General features: G+C 35.3%; 1 protein-coding gene and 1 pseudogene across 1 annotated transcript in view; one reads left to right on the forward strand and one right to left on the reverse strand.

Annotated features, from left to right (window-relative positions):
* Positions 1 to 401: 401 nt before the first annotated feature.
* Positions 402 to 996, forward strand: LOC105987113 (annotated as a pseudogene).
* Positions 997 to 1872: 876 nt separating this feature from the next.
* Syde2 (synapse defective 1, Rho GTPase, homolog 2 (C. elegans)) overlaps positions 1873 to 19263 on the reverse strand; it is a 32987-nt gene continuing 15596 nt past the window's right edge. Inside the window, exons 4-8 of the mRNA XM_013018205.1 lie at positions 14684 to 15786; positions 12316 to 12442; positions 11101 to 11282; positions 9818 to 10049; positions 1873 to 4706 (exon numbers count right to left, since the gene is read on the reverse strand). Coding sequence (XP_012873659.1) covers positions 4219 to 4706; positions 9818 to 10049; positions 11101 to 11282; positions 12316 to 12442; positions 14684 to 15786 — 2132 coding nt within the window. The 3' untranslated portion in view covers positions 1873 to 4218. The remainder of the gene's footprint in view (positions 4707 to 9817; positions 10050 to 11100; positions 11283 to 12315; positions 12443 to 14683; positions 15787 to 19263) is intronic.

A 19263-nucleotide genomic window follows, 5' to 3' on the forward strand; every position in this document is an offset into this window, starting at 1 on the left:
CTTACTGCTTCTCTGATCTGAATGAAAACCTTTCTATAAACATTATTATCTAATAGTGAAATGTCTTCAAATTTTAAAGGATAATGGATTTTAACATAAGACTGCAGGCCCAATTAAACTAAAGAATGGAGAAAAAAATGAAGAACTGGTCAGACCTGCCAAGGTCTTGAAGTTTATCTACATGTACTATTTTGAGGAGGAAAAGTGTAAATGGGGAGTATTTGCAAATAAACATCAGCAAAGAGACAACTATCAAAATTAAAGAATAGGATCAAAAAATTTAGAACATAGATATATAAAAAAAATACAATAGATTACATTCAGATCCATAGAGACAGCTCAGGGACAAGTGAGAGCCAGACAGGCACTGAGTGACTCTGTGCCTCGCAGAGGAAAAACTAAACATGGGCAAAGGAGATCCTAAGAAGCCAAGAGGCAAAATGTCATCATATGCATTCTTTATGCAAACTTGCCAGGAAGAGCACAAGAAGCTGCACCCAGATGCTTCAGTAAATTTCTCAGAGTTTTCTAAGAAGTGCAGAGATGTGGAAAACTATATATGCTAAAGAGAAAGGGAAATTTGAAGACATGGCCAAGGCAGACAAGGCTTATTATGAAAAATGAAAACCTACATCCCTCCTAAAAATGAAACAAGAAAGTTCAAGGATCCCAATGCATCCAAGAAGCACCTAAATATCACCCTAAAATCAAAAGGGAACATCCTGGCCTGTCTATTGGTGATGTTGCAAACAATAACAACAACAACTGGGAGAGATGTGGAACAACAATGCTGCAGAAGTCAAGAAGCCTTATGAAAAGAAGGCTGCTCAGCTGAAGGAAAAATAGGAAAAGGATATTGCTGCCTATCAAGCTAAAAGAAAACCTGATACGGCCACAAAGGGAGTTGTGAAGGCTGAAAAGAGCAACAAGGAAGAGGAGGAAGATGAAAAGGACAAGGAAGAAGAGGATGAGGATGAAGGGGAGGAGGATGAATAAGTTGGTTCTAGCAGTTTTTTTTCCTTGTCTATAAAGCATTTAATTCCCCTGTACACAACTCACTCCTTTAGAGAAAAAAAAATTGAAAAGTAAGGCTGTGTAGGATTTGTTTTTAAGCTGTACAGTGTTTTATTTTTTTGTATAATTAACACACTACCGAATGTGTCTTTAGATAGCCCTGTCCTGGTAGTATTTTCAAATAACCATAAACCTTGCCTGGTACAGTATGGGGATTATAAATTGGCATGGAAATTAAAGCAGGTTCTGGTTGGTGCACAGCACAAATTAGTTATATATGGGGATGGTAGTTTTTTCATCTTCAGTTATCTGATGCAGCTTATATGAAATAATTGTCCTGTTAACAGAATACACTGTAATTGCAAAAATCGTTGACATTTTGAATGCTTCTAATAACAATTTTTTATTTAAAAAAATATACAATCGACCTTAGTATCTACAGAATTGCATGATGTGGATGCAGGAATGTAAATGTTTTTCTTTTTGAAAAATTGATTTATTAATTTACTTTGTACTATCGTTAGTCAAAACTGCATACAATAAATCCATAAATAAGACAGGCTTATCATCCCAAGATGACTGCTAAAACTCTTTGTCTAATGTGATAAAACTGATTAAGAAATATATAAAGGGGCTGGGAAAGTGGCTCAGTGAAAGAGTGCTTGCCTTGCATGCATGAGGCCCTGGGTTCGATTCCTCAGCACCACATACACAGAAAAAGCCAGAAGTGACTCTATGGCTCAAGTGGTAGAGCACTAGCCTTGAGCTGAAGAGCTGAGGGACAGCACCCAAATCCAGAGTTTGGGCCCCACGACTGACCATAAAAAAAAAAGAAACATATAAAATGATGAGTTTTAATAAAGAAGATATTTTATTGTCAAAGAAAAACAAAGAATATATGTTAAGAATCCTTGGATGAGAACTCGAAGTACCCTAAATAAATGTGACATTTCAAAAGTATGATTTTTAATAGCCATAGTAAGAAATTATCTTCTGTCAAATATTAAGGCAATTACATATTACAGGAAAAATAAAAATAAAAATCTGCAAAAGTTATGACCCAATTTCAAAGCAAATAGCATATCATATGATTTGGAAAATTACAGCTTTGAGAAAAAATAGAATGCATTCTTTGCTGCTTAGAATATTTCCTTTAAAGATGTAACATGGATAAGCAAAGGCAGCAAGTCTCCTAGGCTTACTTGTGAATACTTTTAAATTGTCTAGTACCACTTCTAATTATTGGTTTGAAGTAGCAGGCCACTGAAAGTAAAGGCATTTGAATTTATTCTGCACTTCTGGAAGCAGATGAGTCAAGAAAAAGTGTAGTGGCTGGAAATGTAGCTTAGTGGTAGAGCATTTGTCTAGCATGCACAAGACCAGGCCCCGAGTTCCATCCTCAACACTCTCAAAAAAGTTTGTAGGTATGATTCAGTACTTTAGACAACATAGGATTATAGAATTCTCTGCTTAAGGTAGCACAGATGAACTTTAAGACAATTCTCATCCAAAATAAAATAGGTATGGTCTTTAATTCGGATGCTAGAAAATTCAATTTGGGATAAATGTTATTACATACATTTATGGGTAATACATTAAGAATATTAAAATAAGTGATCTCTAACTAAAATCATTATAATAGTATGACACTAAAAGTTATCATTTTTAATACAATTTTTACATTTCTGGAACAGTTCACTCAATACATACAGTATGCAAGACATACAAAGCCAAGGGAAGACAATAGACAGCCTCCTTATAAAACACCTAAAAGTACTTTTGTTCTCATTGTTTACCTGTGACAGACACCTGTCACATTCTTTTGATATTCTAAATTGTTACACAATGCCTTAAAAAAAGTTTCATATAAAAACACTTACCTTTTTATGAGGGCTCTCAAATTAAATAACTAAATGTTCTGTATACCAATGTATAATTGCATAGAAATACTTTATTAAAAAAGTATTAAGCCAGTTTTTAATGGCTGCCATACCTAAAAGTTGGTACATCAATTTTCATATAATTTTTAAAGTATACATTCTGCAGGTATAAAACTTTTAAAAAATACATTCAATTTAATTTTTTAAAACTTTCTAAATTTACATTTTCAAACACCGCTATGATTGCTATAATAGCTAGATTATAGATATACTTAGCCAAAATAAGTTAATATTTAAAAATCAACAATGTAGTATGCTGGCAAGATACTGTCTTTCAAAATAAGTAGGAGTCATTATAAAGCCAATGTACTAAGTGTGCTACTACAAATAAATACATCACAAAAGACAAAAGATGCATAGACCAAAATTTAAACATCCAAGTCATTAATACAGAGAAAGGCACTTGATCCCTTATGGAGTTAGAAGATGTCAATTTAACTGGCAAATTTCCCAGGGGATATCATGACTATGAATCAAAAAGAAAAATCTATTATTTCTACTCAGATATTTCTACAGTGTTTCTATTCAAGTGTTTTTGTTTAACTTCTCCTTTAACCCAAATGTTCTTTCCCTGAAAAAGATATCTGCAAGCTAATCATTTTGGCCTGGTGACATATATACCTTAGAAAATGTGTGTGATTCTGTATCCAATCACCCTCCCCCCAACTCTAATACATATACATATGTGCACTTATAAATATATACAGATTTTCAGGATTATAAAAATATTCAACTTTTAACTTTAAATAATTACTGAATGTTAATACAGAATACATTAAGATTTGTATAATTTTACTTTTTATTTATAAAAAAGGTTTTCTTATAGCAGCATTTGCATTGCAAATGAAATATGACCAAATAATGTTGTAGTGTACAAGATTGCTACTGCAAATCAATCTGAGCAGCTCAATGTTCCTCTGAAAGGGACAGCTTTCCCCAGCACACAGGAGCACTCATAGAGTATAAAACCTGGAGGAGCCAGTGACCTACTTACCTGAACCTTCTAAGTGCATGTGAAAGTCACCACCATAAAACTGGCAAGGTTCCTTAAAACTTCCCCAAATGTCCAAGTTACCTTCACTCTTAGAAGTCTGGTAACAAAATTAGTCAAAATTATATTAATGAATAATATTTTAAATTGAACCATAGGAACTTATTAGACAGTAAATGAAGGCTTCAAGAAAAAAAAAACTTTAAGAGGTATGAGAAAGAAAATGACTAATTTGAAACTTTGACATTATTAAAAACCAAAGAAAACTCAGTCTCAAACAGTCATATTAAGCTTGTTTTTGTTGAGCTCCCGCTCCAGGTTACCAATCAAAGTATCAATGCTTTCTTGTAGATCTTTGAGATTAACTTTTTGATTGACTGTAGAATCAATGGTCTGCACTGTCAAATACGTCTGAAATGTGCACTCTTTGGACATGGGAACTGGCTGTTCAATTATCATTTCTGCTGCCTCCATTTTGTTATAATCTTCTCCATCTTCTGTATCTTCTGAAGGTACATCATCATTTAAATTTTCTTTTGTAGTTACAAAGTAGCTTTCTCCACAGCTGCTCCAATCTCCTGCATACCGATTGCTAAGTGGACTATCTAATTTGGTCTGCTTTGGTCTAAGAATTCCTGGAGAATCAGTAGTATGAAAATTTAACATGTAAGGTCGTTCTTTCTTCCGCCTCAGATAAGTCAGAGAGGACAAGTGCTCTGGGAAAAAATTGTCTGTTGATTCTTGAACAGTTAAACGTTGCACTAGAAATGAATAATAAATTGGCTTTAGTGATAGTGATCTAACTGGTCTTTAAGAAAACAGAGTTCAAGATAAGCCATTTAATAATCAACTACAAACATGCATTTAAAAAGAACATGCACACTATCAAAGGTCAGCATTCCATAATTATTTTTTCTATCATCAGACATAATTAAGATTAGGAATAGAAGCTAGAAGAATGTTCAGTGGTGCTAATTCATGCTGCATCATAACATCCCCAAATAAAAAGAAATTTCAATGTTGATTAACTTTCTGTGCAAGTTAATTATTACCTAGCTATAATTCAATAGTAGCTAAGCTAGTAGCTTCTCCTAAATTAAAGGCTACAGCAAAAAGCAGGCAAGGCATGTTTGTATACAAACAAAAGAAAACAAAAAGTTTCATTTGTCTGCAAACATCTAAATGAAGCAAATACAACTAAAGGGATTACTCTAAAAGTTCTGATCTCAGTGGGCTTTTGCAATTAGCAGCAGTGTCATAATTTACTAAGCAGCCCAAATTTCACTTTGATAAAATGCGTAAATACTAGTTGACCATTGGTTGTTACCTGAGATTGATTATACAGCATTAGCTACTAAGTCTTCATTTTTTGCCTGAAAATAGTACAGACATTTTATTTTCCCATTCTGGTTAGATATTTACCAATCCCAGTAACATTCCTTATATTATATACATTCTTTTTTTGGTCAGTCATTGGGCTTGAACTCAGGGCCTGGGTGCTGTTTCTGAGCTTTTGCACTCAAGGTTAGCACTCTACCACTTTGAGCCAGAGTACCACTTCTGGTTTTCCTGTGGTTAATTAAAGAGTCACATGGACTTTCCTGCCCTGGCAGGCTTTGAACCATAATCCTCAAATCTCAGCTTCCTAAGTAGCTTGGATTATAGGTATGAGCCACCAGTGCCTGACAGCTATATTCTTCTCAGATAAAACATACCATGTCTTATGGTAGATCATGTAGAAAATTACCACAGAAATTCATAGCAGATCAAGGTTTTACTGCTTACTCCGAAAAAAATATTGTCTAAGGTCCTTCTGTATATAAAATAGGCTTAGTTTAAAATGCTGAGACAGAGGTATTAAAGATTATCCATAATTCCTTTCTCTATTGTTTATTTTGTTAATGTCTCTCCTTTTATACTTCCTTCACTAAGATAAAAAAAAATCAGTAACAACATGCAAACTTTATAATACAAAATGAATGCTGTTTTTCTCACAAAAGAAGATAATCAAAGTGATATTCAGTGAATAACAACATTCATTATATTCATCAATATATTTTATGTTTTCAACTTAATTTTCATGTTTTAGTTATTGCATAGAGATATTTCACACACTGAAGTCCCAGCTACTCAGGAAGGGACCAAAGGAGGATCAGGTCTGCAGCCAGCCTGGATAAAGTTAATGTGAAGCCTTTTCTCAAAAACAAACTAGAAGCTGGTATTAGTAGCTCACACCTGTAATCCATGCTACTCAGCATGGTTAAGATCTGAGGATCATGGTTTGAAGTCAGCATCAAGAAGGAAAGTCAGTGAGACTTTTACCTCCAATTCCCACCAAAAGGTCAAAAGTGGGGCTGTGTGGCTCAAGTGGTACAGTACCAGCAGATAAAAACCTGTTGCTGCCAGGTACCAAAGGCTCACATCTGTAATGCTCCACTTAGGAGGCTGAGATCTAAGGATCGTGGTTTAAAGCCAGCACCAGGCAGCAAAGTCCATGAGATTCTTATTTCTAATTAAGCACCAAAAAAAGCTGGAAGTGGAGCTGTGGCTCAAGTGGTAGAGTTCTAGCCTTCAGTGACAAAGCTAAGTGACAGTGCCCAGGATTTGAGTTCAAGCCCTAGTACCCGAACTAAAGAGATAGGGGAGGGGAGATCCTTCTATTTGAGGAACATAGCTTACAAGATCATAATGTTGTCTCTATTATAACCTGTATTAATTAATATCTGATAGTTCAAATATTTTATTCTTATCCTTGTCTTGATCCCAACTTACTGAACTAAAGAAGCACCAAAAAAGCCATTAGTGGAGCTGTGGCTCAATTGGTAGAGTGCTAGTCTTTTTTTTTTTTTTGAGCTTCTTTTTTTTGTATATCTTTTTTATTGTAAAGATACTGTACAGAGGGGTTATAGTTACATGAGTATGGTAATTAGTACATTTCCTATCCAGCATTGTTACCTCCTCACTTTGTTTTTCCACTACCATCCCTTCCCTCCCCACCTCCTGGACTCTTCCTCCCTCCCACCCCCCCAAAAAAGTTGTCAAGTTCATTTTCAACATAGTGTCTTGTTCATCTCACTGTTACAATGGGTCAATCTGTATCCTTATTTAAGTATTTTGTTATATCCCTTCCTCTCCCCAAGTTAGAAAAATGCATACACAGATAAAGGACACCAAAATCAAATACAGTGAAAACAGGGGTTATACCATGGGGGAAGAACATACAAAGAAACAAAAAAATTACATAGTACATTATAAATACACTAAAAACAACAGCAACAAAGATAAAACCTCCTGTGTCCCTATCATGGGGCTCATTTCACTTAGCATCATCTTATAGGCTCATATATACATAGCTTTTGACTTTTTCTGCTTGTCCTAGACATGTACTAGTTATTGCAAATAAGGGAAACCATGGGACCTATGTTTCTTTGGGCCTGGCTTACTTCACTTAATATAATTTTTTCCAAGTCTTTCCATTTCCTAACAAATGGGGCAATGTCATTCTTTCTGATGGAGGCATAGAATTCCATTGTGTATATATATAACATTTTCTTGATCCATTTATCTACTGAGGGGCACCTGGGTTAGTTCCATATCTTAGCTATGGTATATAATGCTGCAGTAAACATAGCCGTGCTGGTAGGTTTAGTGTGGTCTTGTTTGTGAACATTTGAAATTTCTGCCTTTTCTTAAATCCAACAGTAGGTAAGTTAGAGGGTACAGCTATTGCTTCCTTTCATCTTTTTGCCCTTTTCTGTCCTTTACCTGAGATACTTAAAAAAAAAAAAGTAACAGATTACAGAAGATGTAATTGTTTTCTAAATCAACAACAGAAATCTTTGCAATAAGATGCTATACATAAGTGACTTATTTAAGGTCATCACTAAAACAGTCAATATGAAATTTGAATCTGCTTTTCATATTCAGATAATGAAATGACACTAACTTCTGATACATATTTAGTAACAAAAAACTCAGGAACTAAAATTGCTTCAAGGGAGGCAAATTTTCATTTGTGATTACGATAAGAAAGTTCCTCTTCTAATTACTGGTGTTTATTAGAATTAAATAAGTTCTAGAAAAAAATGAAGAAACAGACATTTAAAATTTTGACATGAATTTGCGCTCTAAATTGCAGAAATTAGGTCATTTATCAAAGAATTGAGTCAATTTTTTAAAATACAAATTTACAGTAAAATACAAACTATAAATACAAATTAAAAACAATACAATGGTAAGTAAAAAAATAAATTATAAAGAATTTTAAGTCTGGGCTGGGAAGGTGGCTCAGTGGTAGAGTGCTTGCCTTGTATGAATGAGGCCCTGGGTTCGATTCCCTAGCACCACATAAGCAAAAAGAAAAAAAGCCAGGAGTGGTGCTGTGGCTCAAGAGGTAGAGTGCTAGCCTTGAGCTGAAGAGCTGAGGGACAGCGCCCAGGCCCAGAGTTCAGGCCCCACAACCGAACCCCCCCCCAAAAAAAGAATTTTAAGTCTGTATAAAGTTTTAACTTTGCAAATTTAAAAACTGAAATTTTATTAATTTTTAAATTCATTTTCAAAATTAGATTTATCAAAAAAGACTAGACCAATGCTCCTTTGTACTTTGATCTTTCCTACATAAATATTTTATTAAGAATAACAAAGAATTAAAGAACATTTACTGAGGGCTCAGTTTACACTACCATCCATTTTGCTTACTGCCTTAGGCATTTTATCTCAACCTTCACAATTAACAAATGCAAAGTCAGTACTATTTATAGAGAAGCAAACAGAGGCTTAAAGAAATTACAGTAGTTGCCTGAGACCACCCTGCTAGCAAGTGCCATAGACCAGATGTAAATCTGATCTAACTGTGGGTCAAAGAATTTTTACCCCTGTGCTCAACACTAAGCATCTAAGAACTGTCCATGAATGCCTATGCAGTATGGGATGAAATTATTTTTCAATTTGGAACTTAAAAACAGGATCCATTTAAAAAACAAAAAAAAACACCTAACTAAATATACATTTCTTTGGGCTCTGAAATATGTAAGAAATATAATGGGAAACTAACTGCCAACCTTTGGTCATTTACTGTAATAATGAATGGAAAAGAAAGAATATAAGCTCAAAAATGTTTAAGCTGGGGTAATTTGAATAACCATGAACACAGTATATCAGGAAGAATGGATATAAGGGAAAAATGAATTATTTCATAGCAGTTAAATCACAAAGAGTAAAGAAATTGATATTGAGAATTAAAAGCTGTGCTGAGCCAGGCACCAGTGGCTCATGCCTGTAATCCAAGCTACTCAGGAGGCTGAGATCTGAGGATCATGGTTCAAAGCCAGCCACGGCAGGAAAGTCTATGAGACTCTTATCTCCAACTAACCACCAAAAAGCCAGAAGCAGAGCTGTGGTTTAGGTGGTAGAGTGGTAGCCTTGAGAATAAAAGCTCAAGTACAGTGTCCAGGCCCTGAATTCAAGCTCCAAGACAGGCACCAAAAATAAAAAATAAAAAGCTCTCCTGAGTACCTAACCTAGGAAAGTTTACATATTTTGTATTTAGTCTATAAGGTCATTATTAAGTTCACATGACAAAAGAAAATCCTGTCTACAATGTTAAGAAATTCACCCAAGGTCATATTGCTAATATGTGACATAACTGGGATTGAGACCCAGATCTGATTCAAGTACACACACACACACACACACACACACACACACACACACACACAGTTATCAGCAAAGGCAGAGAATTCAGACACCTCATCATTGAAAACTATTTCTATAGAATCACTTACACACACACACACACACACACAGAGTTATCAGCAAAGGCAGAAAATTCAGACACCTCATCATTGAAAACTATTTCTATAGAATTACTTACCTGGCCAAAGCTGGAGCAAGTAATGAAGAACTTCAATATGTTTTTTAAAATCCAAAGCATTTGCAAGTTCTTCAGAATCAGTGAAGACTCTGTTGTTATGGGTAGAAGTCTCTTGCCGTTGACTTAATAATACTGGTCCAAAGCACACTGCCAAATTCTGGCAGGTCATCTTGTTCACTTCATGGTAAGAAGCCACCAATTTTAAATGATCCAACAACATCTTTAGAGTTGCCTACATTAAATGAAATCTTACTTAATACATTCATACTAAGGCAAATACAATAGCCCAATTTGCAGCAAAAATGTATGCGAACATATGTGTATACAACACACATAATAATAAAAATAAGTGGCATGATATCACTTTTTAAAAGATTTTCTTTTACCTATTGTTGGCATTGTCATCTCTTTACTCAGTCCCCCTCCCCTACCTCAACCTATCAGGTGCTTCTATGCTCCTTTGCTATTCCTCTCCCCCACCCAAAGGAAAATCTCATTGGAGAGGGCATAGGACATGTAGGGATCGCCATTAACTACTTAATGTTATTGAACTCAAAAGTGTCTTCCTACTCATCCTTGCACTTTGTTCCCCACATCATGATAAATGCTAGCAAAGTTAGCTTCTTTAAGACAAGCCTAACCAACTCTTTCTCTAATTTTACCTTCTTTTTTTGGCTTTGAGGCTGAAACTTCAACTCCATACTTTTGCTCACTGGCTGGTGCAACGCCATGTGAACCCTGCCTCCAACCCCTTCCCCTCAATTTTAAGAATAGAGCTAAGGCTGATTATACAGGCCAGCCATGCTTTTCTCTCTTGTAGGCATATCTAAGAATGTTGGTGCCAAGATTAAAGTTGGGAAAGGAGTCAAGGAGGAAGAGGCAAGGAGGAACAATTTAAGAATTGGAGCTTAAATCTTAATGCTCAATAAGCCATACACACTATGACATAGTTGAAACATATTAAGCATATTTTAAATTAAACACATCTTAAAATTTTCAATATATTAAAAGAAACCACACCAGAAAGGTGATTTCTAGATTTATGCTATTTAAGAAGTGATCCAGACTGATGAGTTGTCTGACTCTGATCAAGCTGCATTGTACACATAAATGGACATACTCAGTTAAAATCCTATTTGAAGATAATAATTTTTAAGTGATACAGACAGAAGTTAAACTCATTAGTGCCACAAATGATAAAGACCTAAGAATAGTTTGTAGCTCTGGAGCTAAGCATATACTTCATTTATTGGCTTTCAGAAATGTATAGCAATTGTGCTTACCTTCTCCACATCTGGAAGACAATTCAACAGGTCAACAGTGTACTTAGAATCACTTGGATCATTCTCACAACCACTTGCTGACATTTTCAAAGGACTTTTTATCATTGTATCTAACACAGCCTTATAGAGCTGTTTTGATATCAGGGGAGAAGGAAGTTCTCTTAAAAAATCCTTAAGAACACCTTTAGAAAACAAATCAAAAACAAGTTGATCACACTTCAATGTGAAATAAACTAAAGTAAATGTTTTTAATGTAAGTATTACAGTCAATTTTCAGTAATCTGAAAACAATAAAGCAACAACCTAAAAAGCATCATCACAGGGAGGCAAAGACAAGGAATCACAGTTTGAAACCATTTTGGCAAAAGTAAAAAATTCTCTGATGGCTCAAGCTTATAATTCAAGCTATTCAGGAGGCTGGACAACTGAGTGTCCAGGTTTGAAAACACTCTGGACAGACAAATCCAACAGATTCTTTATCTCTACTTAACCAGCAAAAAGCCAGAATTGAAGGTGTGGCTCAAATAGAATACTAGCTGGGAGTGAAAAAGCTGAGTAAGAGGCCCATAGCTCAAGAAACAACAAAACAAAAAAGCAGGCTGGGCATGGTGTTTGTGTGTGTGTGCATGTATATACATGTGCATATACATATATGTACATACATACACACACATTTTTATTTATATATATATATATATATATATATATGTGTGTGTGTGTGTGTGTGTATTTCCTTTCTCTGGTCTCTTCTATTCAAATCCATCACATAGAGTTGCCAGATTAATATTCCTAAAAACAATCTTTAATAACTTTACTTCCTTAATCGAAAATCTTTAATGGAGTCCTTCTGCCTAGTAAATAGTCTAAATTCTCTAGTCAGTCAATGCCCTTTTCATAACCTAAGACACAAGTTGAATTCTCATAGCATTTTAGTAGCTCCTCTCTCTGCTAGCTACTATAGCTAATTTAATACAAGTCTTACTTCTCTCATCATCTGTTGGCTGTTTAAGGGTGGGAACCACATCTACTCATTTTCCTACAGAAAATAATGAAGGAGTTTTTTGAAGGAAGGAAAGTTAGACAAGAATCAAGTCACATTAAATCTTGGTTACAAAATAGTGTTTCAATTCTCCTTTCTGTAGATGTAACCTTTCCAAAACAAATATATAAAATAAAATCTAAAAAAAATAAATAAAATAAAATAAAATCTATTACCTGTTATTACATTTACATCTGGGTACTGGTTTTCACACAGACCAACAGTCTTGCTATCCTTTTCAAAAGCTTCTCGAAGTTCTTTTTTTACTGCAGCCGAACCACATAATCGATATAGGCCTACTACCTAAAAATAAAATTATGGGAATATTATGATAAATTTGACAAATACAAAACATAAGAATACAATATAAATTACATGAACTTGGCAAATGTTCTGATGGCATTTAATAATAGCACCTCAAAAACAGCTTTTGAAGTCTTACTATAGACTAACTTGATTAGTTCAATGAAACATCCTAATATTTCATTTCAGTTCAAACAATACAATATAATTTCTATAGTCTCATAAGAAAAATATAGAATCCCTTCTCCTTAGTTTTATATGCTTAACTTGTATCTCCATACCCCAAGATTGTACCCTTCACATCTTTTCTCTTAAACTGAACCTAACATTTCTCAGAGGTAGTATGTCACAGTAACTAAACAAGCATGAGTCATAAACTCTCAGTCTATGAGAGTAAATTTGGTAAACTTGGTAAATTTGAGCAAGTTTTTTAATCTCTTTTAAAAAACTCAATTACTGCAGGCACTGGTGGCTCACACCTGTAATCCTAGCTACTCCAGAGACTTGAGAGCTGAAGATGGTGGTTCAAAGCCAGTCAGGGCAGGAAAGTCCATGAGACTTTCATTACCCACCAGAAAAGTGGAAGTGGAGCTGTGGCTCAAAGTGGTAGAGCACTAGGTTTGAGCAAAAATAGCTCAGGGACAACTCCTAGGCCCTGAGTTCAAGCCTTATGACTAACAGCAACAACAACAACAACAAAAATCCTCAATTACTTTATCCACTAAATAAGCAGAGTGGAAACAAGGGTCCTGCATATGATTTGCATAAAGCCCTTTAGAGGAAAAAATATTTTGAGGAAGAAATAAAAGCAAATAGTTATAAAGTTATATGAGTTTAAACTAAAACACTATATCAAAGGTAAAATAAAGACTATTTGAAAATTAAATAAGTTCATATGCACTGCTACTACAACAAAATTAAGTATCCAACTACCTACAATGATTAAGTATTACTAGTACATACAGGTTCTAAATTATTATGTCTTAATAAGTTCACTTTAGTTCAAAGCCAGCATAAGCAGGAAAGTCTGTGAGACTCTCATTTTCAACTACCCAAAATGCCAGAAGTGGAGCGCTGGCTCAAGTGGTAGAGTACTAGCTTTGAGCATAAAAGCCATGGGACAGTGCCACAGTCTAAGCCCCAGGACCAGCACACACAAAAAAAGGAGAAACTTAATAAAGAAAAATAACTGGCCAAATAAGTTGGACTGGAAGTAAAGGCCTCAGTCAACACAAGCAACATAAACTAGACACCAAATCATATATCTGAGCTGGTGGTTTAGATATGTTATCTTGTAGCTTTAAGAAGCTACTATACATATTTATAGAGTAAGCAGTCAAGACCCACAGAGATTTGTCCAACATCACATAGATAATAAAAGAGGAGAAATCAGTGCCCAGGCTTCATATCTTAATGTAAAATTCCATTAACCTATGCTCTTTCTATTGTTTCTGCATTAAATTCAAAGTGAGATACTGTAAATTAGCAACTATTTCATTTTGTGATAGTTACTATTTCTTTTGTCTTTTTAATCAATGTTGCAAATATAATAGCAATAAAACAGAAATGCCTCAGAATACAGTATTTTCCTCAGGGATATGTTGTGTCTCACTATCATAATCCACCTGTTAAGTATAATGAAAAAGATAAGGTCTAAAGATTAGTCAACAAGCACATCTTATTACAAATAACACCAGGATTTTTGTTTGTTATAATGGGTTGCCTTTACCTTCTAATCTAAAAGGGAATGAGATGCGTTGTTATTATATTTGTTATTTGACCTCTCCTCATTCAACATGCTATCCCAGAGTAGAGACAGATAAGGTCATGATAGAGAGACAGAGAAAGACTAGGAAATTACAGTAGAGCATTCATTATGCAAATGAGGCAGAGCTATGGGAGTCACTACTAGAACTTCCTAGAACTTCAAACCATGCAGAAACATTTCTTAATTAGCTTTTGCCTATTCGATCAGTTTTTCTAAAGAATGACACTGTAAAGCAAGCTTGATATCTAGTTATAAAACCCATGCATGGTAAAACTATCAAGCATGTGATCAAATCTGGGCAACATAAGTTAATGTATGAATCATACCCTAAATAGGAATGCTTTAAAAACAGTAGGAATGGAAAAACATCTAAGTTATTTTTACCTTACCTTGAATTCTTTCTCCCAAGACTTACAATCAATCAATTAATCAATGAATAAAGGAGGTAGTAGAGAAACACAGTGAAATAATACCTGACAGCCTCTCTTTTCAATTTCCATAATACATTTCTGTATCAGGAGTGGCACCATCAAGCCTACATTTTCTTTTTCTACAACTTTTTGAATGTCAACACCAAATATCACTGGTTCTTCATTCTTATCTAGTCCATGGAGCGAATTCTCCCACTGTTCCATAAGAGTCACTTTTACATAAATAAGACCTCTAGGTTCGAGTTTGACAGCCAACTGGTGTGTTTTTGTCACTCTGAATAAGGTGGGGAGAACAACAGTTCCATGACAACATACTCGATTTTTTCTTGGAGTGGGCTCCCAACTGAACACTACGAGTTTCAGATGTTGTGCATTTTCAATTTCTATATTGAAAGTATGATCCATATCTAAAAATGTTGTCCGACATGTAAGCAATGCTGTTCTTGCTTTGTTTACTGAATCTACCTGAATTGCACAGAAAACATCTTTTGAATCTATCCGGGGTGGCTTTAAATCCTCTGCACCATAGAAATGCACACTCATGAGCCCTGATATGTACTGTGAACATTTGGGTTGATCAGAAAAGCTATAGTGTCTAAAAGCATCGATATCTATTTCATTTTTGCTACAACTGTTGGGAATTATTTCTTTTGCTTTTCCAAATTTGTTTTCAGATCCATGTTTGGTAGATTTAGTTACAAGTTCAGGTGAGTCTCCATCACTGAGGTAACCACCTTTGCAGGAATACTTTGAACTCACTGAGGCTTTCTTCCGGTAGCTGTGCTGAGAAGATACTGTGGTATCAAGATGGTATCGACTTATAACATTCCTCTTAGCAGCTGTGGTTGTGTTCCCAGAAGGTAGAATAACAGTGTGATGAATTTCTCGACAGTTACATTTAGACAAGGAAGGGGTATTATCTGGACTATTTATATAATTGAAGGTTCCTTTAACACCCAGCTTTCGGCTAAATTCTGGCAACCTTTTCATTTTCATGGAGAGTTTTCTCACAGTTCGTGGAGATTTTATTTTATCTGGCAAAGACCAATTAATTGAACTGCCTTTTTTCACAGGACTAGGGCTTGGAGAGGAAGGTTCCATAACCCCAAGTTCAGTTCTATTTGTAGTAGCTAACATCCCCGGACCTATAAAACAAAAAAGAAAAAAAAAAGATATTATAAAATGATATATACATATTGATTTCTTCTTTTATTTCTATTTTATAAACTATCCATTTCTTAAATAGGCAGAAATTTTTCCCTTGTTTCATTTAAGTGGGGGGATTTAGCTAGAAGTTAAGGCCAATCTCTTTCTATGTTCAAACAGAGTATCAAAAATCTCCAGCAGACTTATAATAAAAAGAAAGATCTCTATGTGCTATTCTAAGAAACAGAGTACTGAAGGTTCCACTTTTAACATTTCTCAAAGCAATATACTCCAGTGAATATGTTATATTATAACCTTCAAACAGTGGTTTACTCTCCAGAAAACTAGGAAAGCCTTTCATCTTAATATTTATTTTAATTAAAAACACGAATTATGGGCTGGGAAGGTGGCTCAGTGGTAGAGGGCTTGCCTTGCATGCCTGAGGCCCTGGGTTCGATTCCTCAGCACCACATAAGCAAAAAGAAAAAAGCCAGAAGTGGCGCTGTGGCTCAAGTGGTAGAGCGCTAGCCTTGAGCTGAAGAGCTGAGGGACAGCGTTCAGGCCCCACCACTGGACCCCCCCCCAAAAAAAAAAAAAAAAAAACACGAATTATAAGACTGTTTCTTCCATGCTTATCATCCTCTTACTGTATAGAACTGCTGGTTTTAAAACAAACTTGTTTATCATTTGGGCAGCCAGGAGCCGCTCATTGCCCTAAAATTCTATTGTAATATCTCCAAAAGCAGGCTGAATTCTAGTCAATCAAGAATAAGTGAATATTGGGGCTGGGAAGGTGGCTCAGTGGTAGAGTGCTTGCCTCGCATGCATGAGGCCTGGGTTCAATTCCTCAGTACCACATAAGCAGAAAAAGCCAGAAGTGGTGCTGTGGCTCAAGTGGTAGGGTGCTAACATTGAGCTGAAGAGCTGAGGGACAGCACCCAGGCCCAGAGTTCAGGCCCCAGGACCAGCAAAAATAAATAAATGAATGAATATGGACTATTGTAAGTCAAACTGATAATGTTCAAAGGTGTTGACGCATTTTCTTTCCTGTATAATTTGTATAGAATAGTTATACAGAACTTCAAATGTTAATTAAGCTAATTTTTGACAAAGGAGCCAAGCATATGTACTGGACAAAAGACAGCCTCTTGAACAAATAGTACAGAAAAACTGGGAATCTACCTACAAGAGACTGAAATCTGACCCTCAACAAAAATCAACAAAAGCTGAATCAAGGAGCCCAAAGTAAGACCTGAAATGTAAAATTTACAATAGGAAAATGTAGGAAAAACCCTGGAAGTTACCACAAAGGTAAATTTTTTTTATTAGGACCCCAGCTACCCAGAAGACTGGGAGCAAGAAGTGACAAGTAGCCAGGCGCTGGTGGCTCACACCTGTAATCGTAGCTACTCAGGAGGCTGAGATCTGAGGAGCGCAGTTCAAAGCCAGCCCAGGTGGGAGAGACCATGAGACTCCTATTCCAATAAACCACCAGAAAACCAGAAGTGGCGCTGTAGCTCAAGTGGTAGAGCGCTCGCCTTGAGCTGAAGAGCTGAGGGAATTCTATCAAAGTAAAGAGTTTCTACACACCAAAACAATCACCAGAATAAAGAAACAACTCGTAGAATGAGAGAAAATCTTAGCTAACTATTCAACAGATGAAGGATTAATATTTGGAAAGAGCTCAAAATATTAAACAGCAAGAGAACAAATAATCCAATCAATAAAAGGGTGAGTGAACTGAACATTTCTCACAAGAATATAAATAGCTTAAAGAAAGGAGAAAATACAGAAACCAGTCTATGTAAAACTACATCTCATAATTTAAATGAAAAAACGTTTGTATTCATTCTGAAACCAGTAGATTAAATGACTTTTCTTTAAAGTATTACTACACTATTCTCCCTCTACCCATTTCTGTGTGTCCTAATGACAAAGAAGTATTTATTTTATAGAGGGAGTATGTATACTAGGCTTTTCTTGGAAACAACTAATGAGTAATGGAATGTTGGATAAAGTGGACAAAGCATCGCCTTGTCTTGCAAATCACAGTACAATTCTACTAGCTTACTAGTCAAAAGCATTTTATACCACGGACTGCTTTAGTCTACAATGATCTATTTTGCCAGAGCCTAGAAAAAGCTACCCAATATATTAAACTGTTCTTAGTTTCATTAAATCATTAACAAGTTTGACATGATGACTATTTTTATACATTAAATCATTAACAAGTTTGACATGATGACTATTTTTATACACTATAAGTACATAATCCCCACTGAAGTCTTCAACTGTTAAAATTAAATATTGTATGTTTAAAATGCTAATGCAGACAAGAGTGAATTTATTCAAATAAAAATTTTTGTTTCTATCAGATGCAATAACTGATATATTACCAAATTCCACAATCACTTAAAAGTAACTATAATACACTAATCAAATTATGTAACTGTAAGAAGCCAAGTACAAAACAAAAATCTTTATAAATATGAATTTATGTATGCACTAGGTTAGAGTCAAATAAAACTAGTATATCCCTGTAACATGTGGAACAGTAAATACCACATTTGCAGGACCCTGACATTTATCACACAAATGAACCAAACAATTGTTAGTTGCTCTATAAATTGGTAGACCTTTTAGAAAATTTAGTTATAGGAATTACCAATTACTTTCTACCAAAAAAACTACTGAAACAAAGAAATGAAAAGCAATAAATAACACAAAAGGACATATAAATTAACTGTATTTCCTTTGGGCAATTCAGGATTACACTTAGGATTATACTTATTAAGAGAATGAGAAAGGAGACAAGGAGGGCCTGGTGGTACACTGCAGTAATCCTGGCAGGTTAAACCTAGGCAGGTTAAAGCAGGAGTATCCTGAGTTTGAGGCCAGCTTGAGCTACAGAACAGATCCTGTCTCCAAATGAGAGAGGGAGGGTCAGAGAGATAGCAGTCATTCTATACTTTAAAAAAAAAAATGTTTGTCAGTCTTATTAGATTCACTACTGAGCGACCACAAATAAAAAACATTAAGTTAATTAAAGTAACTTAAATCCAAGTGTTACTTGGAAATGCTTGTTTTACTAACTTAGCTCATCTTTATATTCCTACTTTCTCTGTTCCATTCCATATTCATCCCCATTTGTGATGGCTTCTTCTCCTTATTACCACCTATAAACGGAGTCTGGGGGGTTGTTTTGTTTTTTGTCAATTGTAGGACTTGAACTCAGGGCCTGCTGGCTGACCCTGAGCTTTTTCGGCTCAAGGCTAGCTCTCTACCACTTCGAGCTACAATGCCACTTCTGGTTTTCTGGTGGTTAATTAGAGATAACAGTCTCACAGATTTTCCTGCTCAGGCTGGCTTTGAACCATCATCCTCAGATCTCAGCGTCTTGAGTAACTAGGATTACAAGGCATGAGCCACAGGTGCCCAGCCAAACCACCATTTTATACAGTATGCTTCTCCCTATC

The sequence above is a fragment of the Dipodomys ordii genome, unplaced genomic scaffold (genome assembly GCF_000151885.1).
Source record: "Dipodomys ordii isolate 6190 unplaced genomic scaffold, Dord_2.0 Scaffold39, whole genome shotgun sequence".
Taxonomy (NCBI): Eukaryota; Metazoa; Chordata; class Mammalia; order Rodentia; family Heteromyidae; genus Dipodomys; species Dipodomys ordii.